This window comes from Schistocerca piceifrons, chromosome 9 (assembly GCF_021461385.2).
Source record: "Schistocerca piceifrons isolate TAMUIC-IGC-003096 chromosome 9, iqSchPice1.1, whole genome shotgun sequence".
NCBI lineage: Eukaryota > Metazoa > Arthropoda > Insecta > Orthoptera > Acrididae > Schistocerca > Schistocerca piceifrons.
This window is the reverse complement of record NC_060146.1, coordinates 143,248,407-143,270,974: the sequence shown is the minus strand read 5'-3', so window position 1 is coordinate 143,270,974 and position 22,568 is coordinate 143,248,407. Positions and strand designations below refer to the sequence as shown.

The following is a 22,568-nucleotide window of genomic DNA, read 5'->3' as shown; positions in this document are numbered from 1 at the left end:
AAGTGGGAGTGGAGTCCGAGAGGAAAGTTGGGGCGCCAGTATTGAGGCAGACAAGATTGAGATGGTTGAAGACATCCGCCAAGAGGGAGCCTCTCTGACAGGATGCAGGAGAGCCCCAAAGGGGATGATGGGCATTGAAGTCGCCAAACAATAAAAACGGCGGAGGAAGCTGAACAATCAGGTGCATCACGTCAGCCCGACTAACTGCGGATGACGATGGAGTGTAGACGGTACAAACAGAAAAAGTAAAGGCAGAAAGAGTAATACGGACAGCTATTGCTTGGAGTGGGGTGGTCAATGGGATGGGATGGTAATAGACATCGTCCCGAACGAGCAACATGACCCCACCATGAGCTGGAATACCGTCCACAGGGGTGAGGTCATACCACTCTGAGGTATAGTGGGTAAAAGCAATACGGTCAGTTGGGCGCAACTTGGTTTCCTGGAGACCAAGGATAAGCGGACAGTGCAGGCGGAGGAACAGCTGTAATTCCTCCCGATTAGATCGAATACCTCTTATGTTCCAATGTAACAAAGGCATCGCTAGTCAGAAAAAAGGGGGGAACGAGACGGGGGAAGAGCTGGTCATCTCGACGGCCGTCGAGGGCCAGGTTTCGAGGGAACAACGCTACAACCGGCGGGAGGCGGATCCTGTTCCATTGAGTCACCGCCAGCTGCGGCCGCTGTCCCGGGTTGCGTAGGAGGGGCAGTATCATTTGCCAACAAGAGGCCAGCTGAGCGCCTGGCAGCAGAGCGTCCCGGCGAAACTGAGGACGGCCGGGAGCAGCGACTCACGGATGGAGCGTCAGACGAATCGCGCCGGGGTGGAGAGGGAGATAAAGACTTCTTCTTGCAGGCCTTCTTGGAAGTCCGAGGAGGCACAGGGATGGTGGGCGGGACCCGAAGAAGGTCCTCATGCGTGGGGTCCGTTTTGGAACGCCGGACCTCGGACGTCGGGGGGGGGGGGGGGGGGGGGGTGGACTCCTCTGTTGTCTGTGGTGAGAGGTAATGCCTGAAATTTAGTATTCTTGGCACACTCTTGACACGCCCTTATTTAATTCTATAATTATTTCCAAAATGGAATGTCCCACACATCTAACTCCAAGTGCGGCCATAATCACATTGGAAACCTTTTCGCAAGAAATTACCCAAGTACAAATGACAGCTTAGCCAACGCACCACCCTTTGCTACCTTATGTAAACGGTACGACAGCAATCTGTATATATCAATATGGCTAAACCATGATTTTTTGTCACCTCAGTATAAATAAACCTAAAATACACCTAACATTGAAAGTGTGAGTCGAAAACTTTAGACAAAACAATACTGAGAAATGAGAGCATGCAGGAAGTATTCGACAGCCAAGTTGAGGCGATACAATGCATTAGCCGAGGCAGAGTTGTCAGGTCTCAAATATCCCAATCAAACGGTTACTTGAGGCCTCTTCTTTCATACCAGTATTTAAACTGATTCATATTCTTGAACGTTTGTAGTAGAAGAGTGTCAATAAACTGGCTCAGGCTGATTTTCAGTTACAGACAACACTTCATATTTTTTTGTTAACAAACATAGCACATGAAATTGGCTTTGCTTACTTTGCTTGGAGAACCTTTCTACATTCAAACTGTTTCCTACTGTGTGATTCTTACAACAATTTTGACAAACTACATCAAAACAGTATACATTTAAGGAGATCTGCTGCGTATGGTGAATGTCTAACCCTTGCTACCTTGTTTACAGCACTGCCAATCATTACTAAATGCTTTGGGTACTTTGCTTTGCTTTGGTTTGCTTTGTGCTTTAGTTTGAAATTAGTGGAGATACTGATCCATGTTTGCGTACTTCGCTTTGCTTTGTGCTTTAGTTTGAAATTAGTGAAGACACTGATCCATGTATAGCCCAGCGTTCATGTAAGACTACTGCAACCTGTTAAGGGAAAGGGAAACGCATAATCCACAGCAAATTACTCACAGTGTTCTGGGGTGCAGTCAGGTGGAAAAGCAATGCAAGAAACTCTTACACCCTATCACTTGGGCATACAAAAGAGCTGCCACTTACATCAGCAAAAACTTACTGTGCCAAGACAGAATAATGCAGTTTGTAACATCTGATTCTGGTAAATCACCTAGGATTCCTTGGATGAGAAGGTCAGCTGTAGTTACAATCTGCACTGTACAACCGTACCTTGTAGACAGACATACTGCAAACCGACAGAGGTCTGTGCATAAGGAATAAATTTCCCACATGGGAATGCCTCGAAAGCTTTTTAGGTATTAGGTTGTTGTATAAGCACACAGCATTTTTGTTTCGTATATTGGTATTCCATTTGCTATGGGTTTATTTATCGATTGTCATCTTTTTTTGTAGTTCACTGCTGCTATTTGAATTTTAAATATAGTCATTTGTCGATAGTGACTGGAGCTGTGGACATTAGAAAATGGAGTGTCAAGTGGAGAAATCTAAACATTTCCAACATTTTCTTCTGTTTGAGTTCAAGAGGAGATGTGACAGGGGCAGTTGCAGCCAGAAACGTATGTTATGTATGGGGTTAATGCCACTGAGCAGAGCAAGGCAAGAAACCTATTTCCTCATTTGGAGGAGGATTGTTTCGACATTAGTGACTCTCCACATTCAGGAAACCCTTTGAAGCCTGATAAAGATTGTTTAAACACATTAATCCACAATGATCCATGTCACTATACTCTACAACTGGCAAATGTGATGAACTGTGTTCATTCCACCACCGTGTGACATTTGCATGCAATGGGAAGGTTCAAAAATTGAGTGCATGGGTACTGCATGATCTAAGCCAAAATCACAAAAATCAACGGGTGGGTCATATGTGCATCTCTGCTTGCTCGCCACCAATTGGCTTGTGAAAAATGCGGACTATTCCTATCCTGTATCATGACTGGTGATCAGAAATGGTGTCTTTATTCTAAACAAATACGGAAAAGAAAGGAATGCTTGAGCCCAAACAAAGCACCAACTCCCCGTATAAATACCTGCACGCATTTACAAAAGATAATGTTATGCATCTGGTGGAACAGCAATGGTGTGGTGTACCGTGAACTGCTTCCCCAAACCATAAGCATCACTGCTGACATTTAATGTCAACTACTGAGACATCTTGCAGGCACAATCAAAGAACAATCTCCAGGAAGACTGCGTGAAGTGATGCTACTCCACAATAATGTCCACCCCAATTCTACTGGACTAACAAAAAAACACATAAAGAATTTGGGTTGCAAAGTCGTTCTGCCCCCACATTATTCACTTCATCTTGTGCCCTCAGATTTTCACCTATTCAACTCTCTATCGAACAACCTTCATGGAACTTCCTTTCCGAATGAAAATGTGCTCCAAACGTGGCTTGATGAGTTCTTGGCCTCAAAACCACAATTTCTAATGCCGTGGAACCGAAAAGTTACCCCAGTGCTGGTAGATGGGTGTAAATATACATTTCCAAGACTTTACAAGTTTGCAGCTACAACTATATCTGGACCTGCGTACTAGTGTGAGCACCTTTTTTCCAATAAAGTGAATGAAATATACAAACAGAAGTTCACTGACAGATTTCACCTAAAAAGCTTATCTTCAAATTAGCAGTACTCAGAAAGTGGTACCAGACATTGATGCGCCAGTGCAGTGCAAAATAAATAGGATTCATTGACCCCCAGTATTTTATATTTTTAATATGTGAATAAAATTCTTGTAAAATCCAAGCTGATGTCAATTTAAACTTTGATCAAAAAGGACATTCGTCATAACATTGCATCAATCATAATAAATACGAGGCATGTTCATAAAGTAAGTGCACTGTGATCATAATGGACTGCGGTTTTTTGTTTTTCGATGTTTGGTTACAATGAGTGGTAGAGGGGGATCCCCTGACTAGAGCGAGCATCGCAGGAACACAGTACAACATAAATTTATGTTGTAGTGTCCAGTTGCATGAAAGGTATCAGTAAGAAATTCCGCCAAGTACGAACCATGAGCTGTGATCCGCTTCCTACTCGCAGAAGGATTAACACCTTCCAAAACAGTTTGCAGCGAATCTTTTATCAACAGAATGAATGTGTTTAAGTAGTGTAGGTAGTTTAATGCAGGCAGAACAAATGTTGAAATGCTTCATACTTAGCTGCCACATGTTCTACTCTTCATCAATTAAAAGAAATGGAAGTTTCATTTCACTGTCATTTCTCATTATCACAACAATCTTGGAAAATAAAATTCGCACAACAGGCATTACCTAGCCATCGTGAAGACGCTTTAACCCTATGCCCGTCCACAATGGTAACCACACTGCTAGCCACATGGAAAATGATTTAAATCCAAATAGAGATGTTTTGCAGGATACGCTTCCTGCAACCACCCCACAAGGAAAACAAAGACAGAGGATGAGATCGTCAGATGAAGTTAACCGACACCTCATGTTCTGTTATTACCAAGCAACAAACTTAAAAACCAACACAACTGGATACAGATCACAAGTACCCAGAATTAAAATTTTCAACAGAACAACGACTAGCTGATCAGATTCGTGTAATAATAAAAAATAACAGGATACCACACAATATCCACCAGTACATCAACGCAATACAGCTAAATCCAAATTTATATATACAACTACAGAAATCTGTAATTATTGATACATGTTCAATTGCCCGAAAGTTCCTAAATGCAATGTAACATATACCGTACAGTTAAAAGGAAGTCGTACTTGAACAAGGACCGCGTCACTTTCCATTTTTAACCAGACATAACATCTGAGAAAGGAAAGAAATAATAATAATAATAATAATAATATCAATATTATACAGATGATGGTGTACGAAACTGGGCAGTCTGCTGCCAATTTATTTATTATGCTAGATATATTTTCCTCTCATCTGTGTTTATTTATTCCAGTGTTTGATTTACAGCAGTTGAATTTGGAACCTTAACATTCCGCCATGAAGCATCAGTAAACAATGCTCAGATGATAAAATTCTCTCAAGAGGCCATAGAAGATGAAAGGCACCCACAGACTTAGCACATACAACAATTTACACCAGTTTCCATAATTAGTATCCACCTGAATCACACTATGGCCCTAAATACCATCTATGACGATTGGTACTACTATAATACTTTGTTCATTAAATGTTTCAGGTATAGAAAATCTTAATTTGCAGAACCAATGTGTCCTTTTAATAATCTCTCATTAAATTGTGGAACATGAAATAATAAATTTATTTAGTTTATTGGCAAGTATTATGACTGTTCATAAAGCAGTGTTGTACCAACGTAATTTAAATATTTCCACAGTTCGTGAAATCACTGTGTACATCACATGTCTGCCACAAACTACTTTTTCTAGTGTTTAGTGATAACACAATAATGTGGGCACAACCACATCTCAAACATACAAAAATGTTTTTGTATTGGCATGTTACCTAATGTAGAAACATTCTCATCGACGTCTTCCAACAACAGTGACAACACAGAAAATTTACCGGAACTGATACTTCCGCAGACTTTTACACTGTATTACAGATATGGCAGTGGTATAAAACAAATGTAAACCCAAATATTTTTCCAAAAGTAGCTACAACGCTTAATCATAAAAATCGCCTACCACCTTTATACTGAAAAGTTTTATATGGGGGCGAATTATATTATTTCACAACGTTAGTGATTTAAAAATATGCTATACCAACTAGTCCCTCTATAACCGAATAACGACCTTAGCTGGAAAACATTACACGTTCGTTCTAACTTCCGAGCAATACCTAAAAAATTCATGCTAAAACAAAAGACAATGAATGTAAATACTTACAATCGACGTAATGTACATAAAAACTCTTCGATCCATTGACTTCACGTAAGCTGACTATTTCTGCGAGAGCTGTAACAAAACCAAAACACATTAGATGAATGGCATATTTATAGAATTATGGAATAAATTCAGTCGTCGGTATCGGATAATCCTTTAACTTACGCCAATCGTCACCTCCATGCATCCGAACTGGCAATCGACATCCTTCCGTTAGAGATGCCTTCAACAAAACAATAGTGTCAACATAAAACATTTCCGAAATCTGCATTCACGATTAGTAATATCATTAACAACACACGTAATAATAACTATTTGTAGCTAAAAATATACTGAACGCCTACTCACAAGGCTTTCGTGCAAGTATTTATGAAGTACACTATCGGAACTTCAAATTTAAATTACACTAAATTATTGACATAATAGTATAGTTACGGAAAAACAAGGACAAGAACTAAACTGAATCTCGTACGGTGTCATGAATATTTAGCTATGATTTCTTCCCTAAACTGCATTTTGTTTGAGATTGTTTGTATCAAAACATAACCTGCATCATAGCCATAGCGAAAAACAATAAATGCCAGATGTAAACAAAGGCGTCAGACATCCGAACAACACAAAAATCTGCACATACGACATGCTGGAACTTTTCCGCTTTGTTTAAATGGTATATGAAAACGTGTGGTACACTAAAATCAGCTTACAAGTAAAACTACAGCTGAATGTGTACAGCAGACACCTGTCCTAACCTATTACAAGATGAAACAACAATGCAGGACAAACTGAACACGACTCATGGGGTTTTCATAAAGCCTTAAAGTACATAATTTTTCAGTATTTAGGTATGTATAATGCTGCTGTAGTCTGTATTTACCACCGAATCACAGATAGTTTCTCTGTCATCTCCCTCTTCCGTCATGTTGAATTTCGAGTTCTGACTGTCGTTTGTTTTTATACAGCCTATCCAACATAACACAAGAGCGTGCCGGTATTCATTACATGGAAGACCATGTGGTGTTTTGTATCAGTTATTTTAACAATATAAATAACTTTAATCGCACTGATGTATAAAGGTTGCCTTATAACGAAACATATTCGTTCTCCGACCAAAGTTATTCATGTCTGAAATTAAATACATGAAAATTCTACTGGCAAATTTTATCTCTTGCTGTCGTATATGAATAAATGCAATTTCCTTGAGTATATACCAATTTTGTTTCGGCCCCGTTTTTTTGTGTTTACTATGTTTTTCTGAAACCAGTTGAAAGCACATTGTTGTAGTCGCCATGGATTTTCAATAGTATGCAGTATTTTCCAAGGTATTTTCTCTGATTTTATAATTTTGGGGAAAAGTCCAAACAAACAATAATTTACGCGCATGGAAAAATAACGTCAAAGCCATTCATAACGCCCTTTTTATCAGTCAGATATTAATCTTGAGCACTGTTTGATCCATACGAGGCGCCCAGTTCAACTGAACCTTAGATATTTCTTGGAACGCTGTTTCTTGCGACTGCTATGATATACTGATTTAAATGTCACTATTTACGGAACCTTGGAAATATGTTAAGGTAGTGCCTTTGATCAAAACGAGACGATTAAATAATTCCTTGCAAAGTTTGGTAGAGTAGTTTAAGCAAGCACGTGAATGTATACGAAATAGGCTATTACTATCTGTTGCGTTACTGTAGTTTCATTCGTTTATAAGGTTCAATGTAGTATAGTGTCCCAAATATGGTGGTCGTTTGCTGTAATGGGCTTAAGTCGCACTGTAAGAATAACACGAAAGTGTGTAAAACTACATTAGAATTGATCGACGTTTTTATTGCAATGCGATACTGCGAACCACATCGAATATTTCACCGTACTTGAGACGTAAGAGGACAGGTGAATGCTGGCGATCAGAGAAGCTGGTCATCAGAGGCGCCAACATTAAAAAGTGACCCTGCGCCGGTTAACTGCTTTTAACACGTTATCGGTTTGAAATTTAGAAGAACGCCCGTAAAAATTTGAGTGGCTCTACGCCAGTTTTAACACGCAATATGACAGTTTAAAAATAAACAGACGTAAAAAATCGAACCCTTAATGCTTATCACAGCCGTATTTCTGTTTTACATTCCAACGAAAACCGCAGTTTTGTTGTACGATGAATTTAAATGATTTGTACGCGAAAAATGAGACAATGTTTGCCCAGATAACATCTTCACAATTACCTTACAAAATAGAACATCCTCTGTAGTAACTATAAACGAGAAGAATCCCTGGGGCGTGAACCGAAACAGGGGCCTACCACCATGGTAACTAATTTATGAAATTACAGCGCACAGTATGCAGTCTGCGGTTAATATTCACGTGGTGATGAAATTATAACGTCCCTAAATGTATCGTGCAATAAAATAACTACCAGGATTATTTGAATTCCATCGTTAAACAAATCACAGAACTGAGATTCCAAGGGCAAAGCTCAGCTTTATGTCGAAACTAAACACTATGTGCGCTAGCACATGGTAACACCTGATGAAGTAGAAATACAAATATAACAACTGCGAAGTATCGTACGAATATAGTTTAATACAGTCTTTCAAGGTCCAAAAATACAACAGGAAAGCAACAGAAACAATAGCTGTAAACAATGCTTACCAAATCTGCAAATCGACTATATGGCCTACACAATGTACGCTGCAAGTAAAAGAAAAAATAAATCTGTGAGCACATTTTCATTGGAGAGGTAGAAATGTAGGGGTGGCAAATACGTTAATTATCTCTAAAGCAAACTGCAGAAAAATATGCACGGTATATTTACATTGTCAACTAATAAGTAAATTTCAGCACGAGAGTCAGAACAACAGAGTTGTAACACCAGAGAGCAAATAAAACATTTCACAACAATATGGTTCCCAATGCCAACAGCAGTAATGAACTTTATGAAAATCAACATTGATTACAATTGTCTAGGTGGTCTTGCTACGTAAGTACGTAACTAAAAGCGAGTTGTCAGTTAAGCATGCCTCTATAGTAATGATATGATAAGCTCACGATCAAGAGGATAACATTTTGAATTACTCTAGACAAATGTTAGCTACCAGTGGTAGGCGCCCTAATTAGAAACTGATTATACTGCTACTGGTGATGATGCTATATAAAATAACTATGCAGAGTGTAACATAACTAGCAGCAAAGATTTACATGGGTGAAACTATGCTACAACAGAAACAAAGATGTTCCATTTTTTTAAACGTTTTATTGGCTTCTAGCATGCAAACTTTTTAGCCATCATAAATAAATGAACTTACACACACAACATGATGACTTTTTTTTCTTCTTCTTCGTCACATGTACTGTTTAGGGCATACATTCATATGTTTTCAGATCAAAATTATTGTAATCAGATTACAAAACATAGTTGACTGCTTAAAATGTATTTGTTAATTAAGTTCAATTCATTTTAGATTTTTATGTCTTCTTTTGCTAGAAACCGGAATATGGTATCGTATGTACTCCTGGTTGTGTCTCCAAGAATTGGGATCGTGCAAAGTGGCTGGCAGTCTTAAGAGCTCCTTTAAAAAGTCCACCAATTGTTTCCTCTTCACATTGACAGTAGGGTGCCTATGACCGCTGATTCTATATAAGTGGTCAGGGAAAGATCCATGATTGAGGCGCATTCTCACAAAGATGTTCCAATAACCACGAGTCCACAAACAAGCCATTTGTGAGATATTTATGAATGTGGCCACTCACTTCAGTGAGAAATATTGTTTTGGTTAGTATAGGTGGCAGTAAAATGATAAAATGAAAATGAAACACATGGGAAAAAAGTAACTAAACTGTTTATTATTCTGAAATTAATCATCATAAATGTTAATACATTCGTCACACTGGGAGACAAGATGGTTAATGCCTTCATGGAAAAATGTTTGCAGCTGCCTATGGAACTATGGTTGTACCCAGGCCTGCAGCTCTTCGTCTAAAGCTAATTGCCAGCCACAAATGTCTTTCTTCAGTGGTCCTAAAGTACGAAACTGCATGGAGAGAGACAAGGACTGCAAGGAGGATGTGTTAAGGCTTCCCAGCAAGACTCATAGCATAGCTGAAACAAACTTGGCAACATTTGGGAAAGTGTTATCTTGCAACAGGATGATGCTATCCATCAATATTCCTCAGCATTTAGACTTGATAGCACACTTCAAGTTTTGCAAAGTGCTCACATACCACTGTCCACCAACTGTAGTGCCATGTTTTAGAAAGTCAATGAACGGTGGGCCCTTGCAGCCAATGAGAAAGGTCATCGCGATTTTTGCAGAGCTGTAGTGAATGGATTTGAATTTTTTTGGTGCAGTTCAATCCACGTGCTTCCATCGTTGGCTCTGAAGCATGTTCTGTGGCTCAAAAAGATGACACCATGTTTCATCTCCTCTGACCATACAGGATAGGAAACAATATTTTTCATCATGATACCATTCCAGGTGCTGCAGTGACATCAATGTTCTGTTCATCTTCTGTTAGGCGGTGGGGAACCCATTGCACATAGAATTTCTGGAACTTAAGATTCTCTGTCATGGTGGCCTATGTGGCGGCACCATGATGGATGTCCAACATAAGTCAAATACCTTCCACTGTCCACCATCGGTCATTTCTGATGGCAGCATTCACCGCACCAATGACAGAAGGGGTAATGACACAATGAGCCTGTCCTGCCATCATCCTATGACAACAGATCTTTTCGAAGTTGTTAATTCCATGCAGAAACGCATGCCATACACAGCAGACATTCAAGCATTACTTTCACTTCCCTGCACTCCCTCTGCAGTCAAAAACTGCACTACACCTTACTGTTCCTCTTTCCCAGCCTACATAAGAATTTGGACACGCACACAATTTGTTGACCTCATATTGAACATGTCTAACAAGCAGATGACACAGCGGTGAACATTTGTGCTGTTTCTTCCCTATTCCCACTGGAGGGCACTTGTATACACGCCCCTACCTGTGTTCCCAAAGTTTGTGCCATGCTCATTATATAGTCTGTCTTTTTTTCATTTGACTGTCTCTCTGACAAATGTGTTTGGAATGGGAATTCTTTGAATAAGTCCCCATGTAACTGGGCTCAAATTTCACCCTACAGTGTCTATATTTTCACAATATAATCTTCTTCAGATATGCATACATGTCTGAAGGAACAGACACTGTCACTGATGATTACAGCTGTGGTAAATGTTACAAAACATTTGCATTTTGTGACTGCAAGGACGTCATCTGTTTGCAACACATGAAAATTTGTTCCAGACTGAGACTTGAACCTGAATTTCCTGCTTATGTAGAGCAGTCACCTTAACCAATTCAGATATCCAAGCACACCTCCAGGGCTCACTGATCCAAACTTCCACACATCACGTAGACACAATCCTTATGCTCGCACAATTTGTGATGTCTGCACAGGGTGACAATTATTATAAGGGGTAGCCGCCACACTGGGAAATGGAATTGTTCCATTCAAAAGTAATCACCACATGTGTTAAAACATATATCCCACTGGAACACGAGACACTCAATTCCTGTTTTGTTGAATGCGGTTGGCTGGTGACGAATCCACAACCCTTATATTTCCTCGTTCGTTTGAAACCGATGTCCACGTATTACTTTCTTCAGATTGCCAAAGATGTGAAAATCACATGACGAAAGATCTGGGTTGTATGGAGGATGTTGCTGAGTTTCCCAACCAAATCACTGAAGCATAGCCTTTGTCCAATTGACACTGCAGGGTCGGGCGTTATCGTGCAACAGAATGATTCTGTCTGACATTGTTCCTGGGCACTTTTTGATTTTATGGTGTATGGCAGTTTCTGAAAAATGTCTTCATAGTAATGTATGTGACTGTGGTTCCATGCTCGAGGAACTCGATTAGCAGAGAGTATCTACAGTCAAAGGAGGTCATTGTGATCTTACCAGAACTTGTGTGAACAGCTATACTTGGATGGGGGAGATGTGCAAATGTTTCCACTGCTGGCTTTACTGTTTGCCTTTGGGCTGTCAGAATGCTGTTGGATGGAATCATCCTGTTCCAGGATAATGTCCCACCCATACTTACAATCGGACGAAGGCTACATTTCAGCAATTTGGTTGGGAAAAACTGCAACACCCTCGGTGCAGCCGATCCTTTTCAATGTGATTTTCACATCTTTTGTGGCCTGAAGAAAGACATCTGTGGACATTGGTTTCAGCCAAGGAAGTGCAAGAGTGGGTGCAGTTGTGGATCTGTCAACGGCCAACAGTGTACTACGAAACAGGAATTGATCATATTGTCAGCTTGTGGGATAAATAGCCTAAAGCATGTGATGATTACTTTAGAAAGGAACCATTTCATTGTCCCATGGGTGTTTGGTTTTCATTTGACTGCTATTATTATATCATCATTTTAACCCATGGAGGCATGGATACATCATTAATGGTTACAATGTCTATGTTTATAAAGTGCCTGTATCTTCACATCTAAATGACATTGTATTGTGAAGATAGAGACATTGTAACCATCAATGATGTATGCATACCTTGATGGTCTAAAATGGTTGTACAAAATATGGTTGGCAAATAAAAGTGGCCCAGAGAACAGAATTCCAGGGTACAAAGAAACACTGGAGTCAGGTTGATTTGGTAGGAATCTGAAGCATTTTGTGGTGAAGTGCAGCCACATTTTCTGGTGTGTGGGCACGTTTCAGAATGTTTTTTACTTGTTTAAAACAGATCCTGGCTGACACCATGTTTGGACTAAAGCATGTGGTGGTACACTTTGATACCATTAAAAGTCTCAGCAAACAACTGACCACACTGTTTCCACAACTTTGCTGTCATGTAACTTTACACAATGAATACTCATTGCTCCACTGTGAGGACCATTGTACCCTTTGCACTGCTTCACCCACACAGACAGAGCCCCCACTGTGTCCTGAACCAGTGTGGATCACGTGGAGCGTGTACATGTGATGTGTGTGTCACGGAGTGTGGTTATATGTATACACTCATATCCAATCATATCCGTTCATGCAGGCCACTTTTATTTGTCCCACCCTGTATTTGTCTCCCTGTGCAGGAGTCACAAAGTGCGGGGGAATAAGGATTGTGACTGCAAGGCATATAGATGTTTTGATTGGTTCTGGATGAACTGAAGTGGTTATGGTGATCACTCACGATAAGAGGGAATTCCGGATTTGAGTCCTGGTCCAGCGCACACTTTCATGTGCCACAAACACCTGATATCAATGCACAGTCGAAGAACGCGATTCTATTTCATAAAGTGCTTCATCGTGTTACACAATACAATTTACTATACACTTGTATATGCAGCCCTATTCTTGAAAACACCCCTGAATCATCTCCTAAATCTTGCCAAGACTGTACAACTTGCTGTTCCTGTTCATCAAATGTACCAGTGGGAGTGATACACATTTCATTTTTGAGATGATTCCAGACAGAAAACTCCAGAGGACTGAGGACTGGATATCTTGGAGGCCAAAATACAGATCCTACTTGACCTATCCATCTCACGCCATATTGGTACGTTAGATGCAGTCTTACATCAGTACTAACATGTGCCTATGCTGCATCATGTATATACTATATTTCCCAACCATGGGCCACAAGTAAAATTTGTGCTCCATTAGAAGCAAGTTAATTAGAAAGTTTACATTTCAAATGAATTTCTACTAACTAGGACAACATTTCATGCTGAACTAACCACACATTCACAATTACCTCACAAGCTGCAGATCTATTTTTACTAGAATGTTTTTTGTTCCTTCTGTTACTATATTTTTTCATCTGTGTTAATTTTTGCTAATAATTATGAGACACCTTGTATACATTTACTTCTAGAGTCTTGTACATAGCAGGCAACATCATGTTTGAGAGAACAGTACACTCCTGTTACTTATGGCAAAAGGGGGGGGGGGGGGCACAATTTCGTTGTGAGCAGTTTTAACCTTAATGCTTCCATGAGTTTGTATGAATTCTGAGACCATATCCCTTGGATTGTGACTGTGGCTGGTGAGAACAATACCCTGTCTTCAGTTAGTTCTACCACCTACCTTGTGAAGCCACATGCCATTTATAACAGCTGTGTGGTTTGTTTCCCTGACCTAACAGGCGAATATGTGTTTTTTTTGCTGTTCTTGACCACGTATAGCCGATGAGAGCTAAGTTCTTAAATTGGTCAGTCACATACTGTTCACTGGCAGTTTAGCAGAGAAAATACTGAAACTTTTTTTTCGTGTTGGTTATTATCAAGGTTCAGGCCTGGTGTGGATTTGCATTTACAGTTATTGTTTTATGTTTATCCTTACACATAGTCCAGTCACATTAATGTAACCACTGCCCATGTTAGACAACAATGTGCAGTAACCACTCACAGATGGCAGGTTTCAGCTCTAGTAGTGGAGTGTATATAAAGGGTCTGGGGAGACATAGAAAATAGTGCAATCATTGTTGTTATGCAAAACTGAGTGATTTATCTGATGTCCAAAAGGGCACCATCAGCATCTTTCAGGTCAAAGGTGGAAGTATTTCCAAAAATGGCTCATTATGGAACCTGTTCGCGTGTTGCCATGATTAAAGTATGCCGTGCATGGCAAGGAGGGAGGATTGTACAATACTAGATTCTCCACTTGCAACTTTATAAGTAGGCTTTCGAGGAAAAACTGGCATCTATCTTTTGTTGTCTCTCAATTCAGGTTTTTCAGAATCTCTGTGGTGGTCTCCCATAGATCAAAGAAACCTATGGTGATTTGTGCTGCTCTTCATTTTTGTTATACTGAATATCACCTGTTAGTCCAATGTAGTATGGATCAGATCAGATTAGATTAGTTGTTCATTCCATAGATCCGTGCTGATGAGATCCTCATGGATGTGGAACATGTCAATTTTTAAGCTGAAATAACAATACTATTAGTATGAATATATACAATACATCATTTGTTTCTATTAAAAAATTTGTCAATGGAGTAGAAGGAGTTGGCCACTAGTAAGTCTTTCAGGCTCCTTTTAAACTGATCTTTATTTGTAACTAAATTTTTTATGTTTGCTCGCAAATTATTGAAAATGAGTATTCCTGAGTAGTGGACCCCTTTTTGAACTAAAGTAAGTGCTTTTAAGTCCTTGTGCAGATCATTTTTGTTCCTGGTATTGTATGAACTGAGCTGTTTGTTGGAAAAAGAGATATATTATTTAGGACAAATTTCATTAAGGAGTAAATAAACTGAGAGGCAGTAGTTAGTATACCCAGTTCTTTGAAGAGGTTTCTCAGGACGTCCGTGAATTTACTCCACAAATAATACGTCTTACACGCTTTTGGACTCTGAAAACTTTTGTTTGACTTGAAGAATTACCCCAAAATATTATACCATATGACATTATGGAATGAAAGTAGGCAAAGTATGCAAGCTTTTTCATTTTTATGTCGCCTATGTCAGCTAACACTCAAATTGGAAATACGGATTTGTTAAGGCGTTTCTGCAGTTCTGTGGTGTGCTCCTCCCAACTGAATTTATTAGCCTATCAAGTTGTAATCCCAGGAATTTAAGACTGTCAACCTCTTCTATCTGCTCTTCTTCATACTTTATGTATACGCTGGGTGGAAACCTCTTACAGGTTCTGAATTGCATATACTGAGTCTTTTCGAAGTTTAATGTCAGTGAGTTGGCTTTAAACCATTTATTAATATCCATGAAAATATCATTAGCAGATCTTTCTAGAACTACACTCGACATACTGTTTATTGCAATACTTGTGTCACCTGCAAACAAAACGAACTCTGCTTCTGGCAGTGTAACTGATGAGAGATCATTAATGTACACAAGAAAAAGCAATGGCCCTAAGATGGAGCCTTATGGGACACCACATGTGATTTCTTCCCATTCTGATGATGACTGATGACTTAATTCACTAGTTGCTTGCACTGACACCCTTTGTTTCCTGTTAGCGAAGTATGACTTGAACCATTTTGCAGCGCTGCCTGTGATACCATAGAATTCTAATTTATTTAAAAGGATGTTGTGGTTCACATAATCAAATGCCTTTGACAAATCACAGAAAATACCTGCAGCTTGTAATTTGTTATTTAATGAATTAAGTACATTTTCACTGTAAGTGTAAATAGCCTTCTTGATATCAGAACATTTCAGAAATCCAAACTGTGTTCTTGATAATATGTTATTTGTGGTCAGATGGTTGAGAAGCTGCCTTTACTTTTTCTAAAATTTTTGAGAATGCTGGCAAAAGTGAAATCAGTCTGTAGTTTGATTGATCCCCTTTCTTGAATAGAGGCTTAACATCTGCATATTTTAGCCAGTCAGGAAATGTCCCAGTTATAATTGACTGGTTACACAAGTAACTTAGAATTGTACTAAACGCACAAGAACATGCCTTAATTAACTTTGTTGATATTTCATCGTAACCATTAGAATGCTTTGTTTTTAAAGATTTTATTGAAAATGGAAATGAAGTCCCATGCTTCTTTATAGAGCGTAGGGGAACGATGCGGGAGACCCGCACCGCCTTACTAGGCAAGGTCCTAATGGAGGTGGTTTGCCGTTGCCTTCCTCCGACCGTAATGGGGATGAATGATGATGATGAAGATGACACAACAACACCCAGTCATCTCGAGGCAGGAAAAATCCCTGACCCCGCCGGGAATCGAACCCGGAACCCCGTGCTCGGGAAGCGAGAACGCTACCGCGAGACCACGAGTAAGTTATTTCTTTTGGTGAAGTGAGTGACATATTCATGTACCTGAAGCTATTTGTAAAGGCTAGTTTCAGATATTCAAGGGCATTATTTACTGATCCTGACAACCCCATTCTATCAGTAACGGATATAAAGTACTTGTTAAATAGATTTGCCACACTATGCTCATCAGTTACTAATGTGTCATCTACCCTTAATGCTATTTGCTCCTGTTCCTTTCTGGTTCTACCAGTCTCCTCTTTCACTATATCCCATATTGTTTTTATTTTGTTCCCTGACATTGCTATCTGCTTCTCGTAGTGCATTTGTGTAGATGTCTGAATTACTTTTTTTAATATTTCACAGTATTCCTTGTATTTAGCTAAATCATCAGCATTGGAGCTATTCTTGGTCGACAGATACATTTTCCTTTTTGTCTTACAGGAAATCTTTATTCCTTGTGTAATCTATGGTTTTATTATAGACTTCTGTTTAATTTGAGTAACTTTTAGAAGAAAACAGTTTTCAAACATGGTACTGTCATTGTTCATGAATGTGTTATATTTTTCATTCATGTCATGAGCACTATAAACATCTTTCCAGTTCATATCTTTGAACAGTTTTCTAAAACACTCAATTTTTGGTTGATTGACTACTCTCCTGTACTCAAATTTAGCAGTCTTGATAACCTGCTTAGAATTTACATCTAAAACAAGGAGCTGCAGGTCATGATCTGATAGTCCATTTATTACAGGTTTTATGATATGATTTTGTTCCTTTGATTTGTCTATAAAAATATTATCAATGGGTGTCCTTGAGGATTTAGTGATCCTAGTTTGAAAGTTTACAGTGTGAGTTAGATTGAAAGGCAACATTACTAACTGCAGTAAATGTTTACTGGAAGAGTGCATTAGAAAATCTGTATTAAAGTCACCAGGAATCAAAATTTCTTTGTTTCTTCCTGTTAAATAACCCAAAAGAGCTTCTAGATGATTTATGAATAGATTATAATTTCCTTCAGGTGCTTGGTAAATAGTTACTATTATACAGGATCTGTTATGGAACTCTACTTCTGCTGCATATGCTTCTAGATGCTGCTCTAAACAGAATTTATTAATGTCAATGTTCTTCAATTTATGGCAGTTTTTAATGTGTCAACTCCTCCTCCACCCATATCTACTCTGCAGAAGTAGGAAGCTAGCTTAAATCCTGAAATGTCTAACATATCTATACCAGTGGTCACTTGATGTTCAGAGAGGCAGATTATGTCAATTTGGTTAGATGAATTCATTTCATCAATACAAGTGAGTAGTTCATCAACTTCATTTCTGAGTCCTGGAATGTTCTGGTGTAATAAAGATAACTGATATTGCATACTAATGGGATTCTAACTGCTTTGGGGAAGATGAACTGGCAGTTTCTGATTACTTTCTGTTAAACATTGTTTAAATGGAGGCTGTAAGCTAAAATCTGACTCCTGTTCATCTGTTTTCTCAAACTGAGTGTGTCTGCCAATCTCTCTTAAAACTCGTTTTCTTTCTCCCTTCCCTATCCTAAAAAAAAAAGGAATCCCTCTGACACCTGTGACCACTGGTATTTTACCACTTGTGACAGTGCCCCCCTTTAGTTTTCTGCAATCAACCCAGACAGTTTTCCTTTCCCTTTCCTATTGAGGTGAAGGCCATGCCTAGTGTAGTTCCACCTATTGATAGCATCCACAGGAATCAAACCAGTATGGGACCCTATATCCATCCTAAGCAGCCACTCCAACTCCAAGTTCACCCTCCTGACGGAAGAGTTCAAATGAGGCCGATCATGGCGTCTCGACACAGACAGAAATCCCACACTCGTATGCTTCGTTGCTGATGCTATCTTCACCAGGTCACTCTCTATGGAATATTCAGAGTCTCTGTCAATGCTATTTCCCAGACCACACACTATAACCACAGCATCCTCCATTGTGAAATCCTTGCATAAAGAAGCCACACACTCAAGTCATATTCTAGGATAGGTCAGACAAGTGTTCTGTAAGCAGTCTCCAATGTAGACTGAGGGCATTTTCCAAGTATCCTATCAATGAACTGAAGTCTGCTACCTACTTTACCTATCCCTTTTGACTCGTCATTCTTCTGACAGGTTAGATGGGAAATCTTGTCTCAGTCCCCATACAGCCCTGATCTGGCACCACTAGACTTCCATCTGTTTGGGCCTCTAAAAGAAGCTCATCATGGGATTCACTTTGTAGATGAGGAGGCCATTAAAATGTCCATGCACAATGGCTTTGAAAACAGGACCATGCATATTACAACACTGGAATACATGCCCTTGTTAAAAGATAGATGAAAATGTGGAAATGGATTGAGATTATATTGATAAGTCATAAACTAATTGACAGTGTTGTGGTTTTCAATCTACATTGCTGCATTTGAAATTCTTGAAAAATAAAAAAAGGGCCAGGAATGGTTATTTTGCTTCCTAGGGAGCAGAATTCACCAACTTCATCTACTTTGTGGTCACCAATTTTGATGTTAAGTTTATCACCAATCTCATTTCTGCTACACCTCATTACTTTTGTCTTTATTTGGTTTACTCTCAATCCACTGTGTGTGTTCATTAAACTGTTCCCTCCATTGAACACATCCTCAAATTCTTCCTCTCTTTCACTGAGAATAGCAATGCCATCAGTGAATCTTATTGATATCCTATCACCCTGAAGTTTAATTCTACCTCTGACTTTTTATTTTTTGTACCATTGCTGAGTCAATGTACACATTGAATAGTATGGGTGAAAGATGGCATCTGAACACTTCATTCATGGTCTTCTGTTCTTACTGGTCCCTTATGGTTCTTGCACATATTGTACATCATCCATCTTTCCCTACAGCTTACTCATATACTCCTCAGAATTTTAAATCTGTTGCACCATTTTACATTTTTGAATGCTTTTTCTAAGTCACCAAATCCTATGAATATGTCTTGATTTTTCTTCAGTCTGGCTTCCATGATCAAGCGCAAAGCCAGAACTGACTCTCTAGCGCCTTCGCCTCTCCTAAAGCCAAACTGATCATCGTCTAACATATCCTCAATTTTCATTTCCATTCTTCTGTATATTTTTTTGTCAGCAATTTGGATGCATGAGCTGTTAAGCTGCTTGTGCGAAGCTGTCACGCTAATCTACCCTTGCTGCTTTTGGGATTGTATGGATGGCATTCTTCCGAAAACCACCAGCATTGTTCGTTGCTCTGAATTTAGTGAGATATACCAGTGTATAAGTTGTTACAAAATCAGCTAAGTAAAATATCTATCCAGTTTGCACATTTATTTACATATGAAAGCTGACTTCCAAAATTTTCTTTGCGTGAGACAGCGCGTACGTTTCATTTGCCGCTTCAGAATTCTTGATTCTAATACTTTACTGTTTGCTTCACTTCACTTCTGCATAATCTTTCTTCAATTGTGTCGGTAATTGGGTGTATTGTGATACATCATGAAATTTCAAATATTTGTGAGGGCCGCGGTAAACTATCATCATCAATTGTAGGCCTAAAGTTAAAAGTATGCACTTTTAGAAATATTTGACTACAGTAGGTCTATCCTTGTTCAGAAACAATTGTTCCCTAATTTCACTGTATAATTATGGCATGTGAGAAATCAGTCCATGTTTGACAGTGCACAGTGCCAGTATATTCCAAAAAGCTGCACGTGAAAACCAGATTTTTCAAGGAGTCATAGTACGAGCTCTACTGATCAGCCCTTGCATACCTACTGGAAGAATGGGCATACTTTAAATATTCTATAGACAGGTTCAAAATTTAAACATTACACACTAGCTCTAGATCAGGCAAATTGAGCAGGTTGGCTGATCTTTTTGCTTTAGCTGTGGTCTGGGGTGGGCCTTAGGCAGCTCATAAAAGCACAATTTGTTCATGGGTGGGACCTGACAAAACCCCTATTTTTGGTTAGGAAAAGTACCAATCGTGGGAATGGCCACTTCAATAATTTCTGTTCATGGTAAATTGTCAAAATTTTTACCATACATTCTTAAGATGATGTTCTCAGGGAACCTTCAAACTTTTTTGATTTCACTATCCACTATCAAAATCCAGAGGTTCGGAGTTACCATACTTATGTGCATAAAATATGACTGTAGTATCCAGTCTGAGGCATAAATGTAGTTTTAAAGGGCTTAATGAACACATGGCAAGTCTTCTGGCGTCACAGCAAGGGTTCTGGGGACATTGGAGGGGCTCTGATGCTACGAAAGTATGTTTTTAGTTGTCATTTTTTCACCAACAATTCTTTATGATGTGCTCTCTCTGTATAATGTGCACCTCAGGCCTAATCAGGCAGTCTTGACCTGGAAATGTTTTGATGGTGTCATCTGGTGGTGTAAGCACCTGACAAAAAGTTATTTTGTCATATGAAATTCTCTGTACTTACAAATCAAATACTGCATTTTTTGGCCTGGTATCCTATAGATGTTGTGCATCTTTATGTAAAGTACCTGCAGTGTAAAGTGAACTTGCACTGGACAGTAGATGATTGTGTGTTAACCTTATATTATGAATACTTATTTATTGTTTATATATGTCAAAATATTGGTACATAAATGTGTTAAAATATATAAATAAACTGTCTACACTTCATTGACCTACAGAATATGTTTCATATAAACAGCACACCCTGCTGTAAAAGGGAAAAGAAGGGAACCAGCTGAAAAATGCTCCCGTCAGAGCACAAAAAAGGTGAATACGCTCCTCTTTAAAAGACTCTGACAGGAGAACATGTGGAGGAACTGTGGCACAGGTTTTAAAGAACACACTGGATAGATATGTACCCAGCCGAAAAGCTCATAATGGAATGGAACTTCCATTGTGTCCAGTCATTGTACAGAAACTTCTAAAGAAACAGAGATTACTACATAACAGGGGTAAAACAAAGCGTAAGGCTATAGAAAGAGAGATGCTGAATGAAACATGTTTGGCTGTCAAGAGAGTAATGCATGATGCCTTCAGTGGCTACCATAGCAGGATATTGTCAAACAATATTTTACAAAACCCACTGAAGGTGGATTCGGACATGTCCAAAAGAACAGAAACCACATATTCATATAATTTGACAGGTCTAGCTGTGCAATGAGTCCACCTTCAGTGTGGATGCACAAATACTTCTGACCTCCTGTGGGAATCTCGGAAGAGCGAATATGGAAGAAATGGACAGGGGCTGTGGATAGGTGGCACGCAATGAGTGTGTGGATCAGCCGTGAGGCAGGCCGAGATAGTTCGTGCGGTTGCGGTAACACTGTGTCCCAGATGGCGCGGTAACACTGTGTCCCAGATGGCGCAGTGGTTACCACATGTGCCTTGTTAGCTGGAGATCACGGGTTGAATCCCGGTCTGGTACACATTTTGATTCATCGCTGCTGATACTGCATAATGTCCCAATAAAGCTGACAGCACTGATCCCTCCCTTCCCCATCCCTTTCCCTTTCTTTCTTCCCCTCCCCACCATTAATTTCCATGTAATTTAATTGTCATACCACTGAAAAGATGAATGTGATAAGCATTAGTGTCGGTGGTGTTGAGAAACAGCTGAAACTGTTAAAACTGAACAAAGATCCTGGGCCAGATGGAATCCTTATCAGATTCTGTACTGAATTTGCAGCTGAGTTAGCCCCTCTTATAGCTATAACCGTTATATCATAGGTCCCTCAAACAAAAGACCATGCCCAGTTCTTGGAAAAAAAAGCACAGGTCACACCCATTTATGTGAAGGGTAGTAGAAGTGAACCACAAAATTACTGTCCAGTAGCCTTGACTTTGATTTGTTGTAGAATCTTAGAACATATTCTGAGCTCAGACATAATGAATGACCTCAATGCCAACCAGCATGGATTCCGAAAACATCGGTCATGTGAAAACAAACTTGCACTTTTCTCATATGACATACTGCAAACCTTGGACCAAGGCAGTTAGGTACATGCAGTATTCCTCAATTTCTGAAAAGCATTTGACTCAATACTACACCTGCTCTTACTGT

General features: G+C 39.3%; 1 protein-coding gene across 1 annotated transcript in view; it reads right to left on the bottom strand.

Moving 5' to 3' along the window:
• LOC124717302 (histone acetyltransferase Tip60-like) overlaps window positions 1-6,810 on the bottom strand; it is a 105,459-nt gene extending 98,649 nt beyond the window's left edge. The window contains exons 1-3 of the mRNA XM_047244128.1: window positions 6,694-6,810; window positions 5,985-6,042; window positions 5,823-5,891 (exon numbers count right to left, since the gene is read on the bottom strand). Coding sequence (XP_047100084.1) covers window positions 5,823-5,891; window positions 5,985-6,042; window positions 6,694-6,738 — 172 coding nt within the window. The 5' untranslated portion in view covers window positions 6,739-6,810. The remainder of the gene's footprint in view (window positions 1-5,822; window positions 5,892-5,984; window positions 6,043-6,693) is intronic.
• Window positions 6,811-22,568: the final 15,758 nt, after the last annotated feature.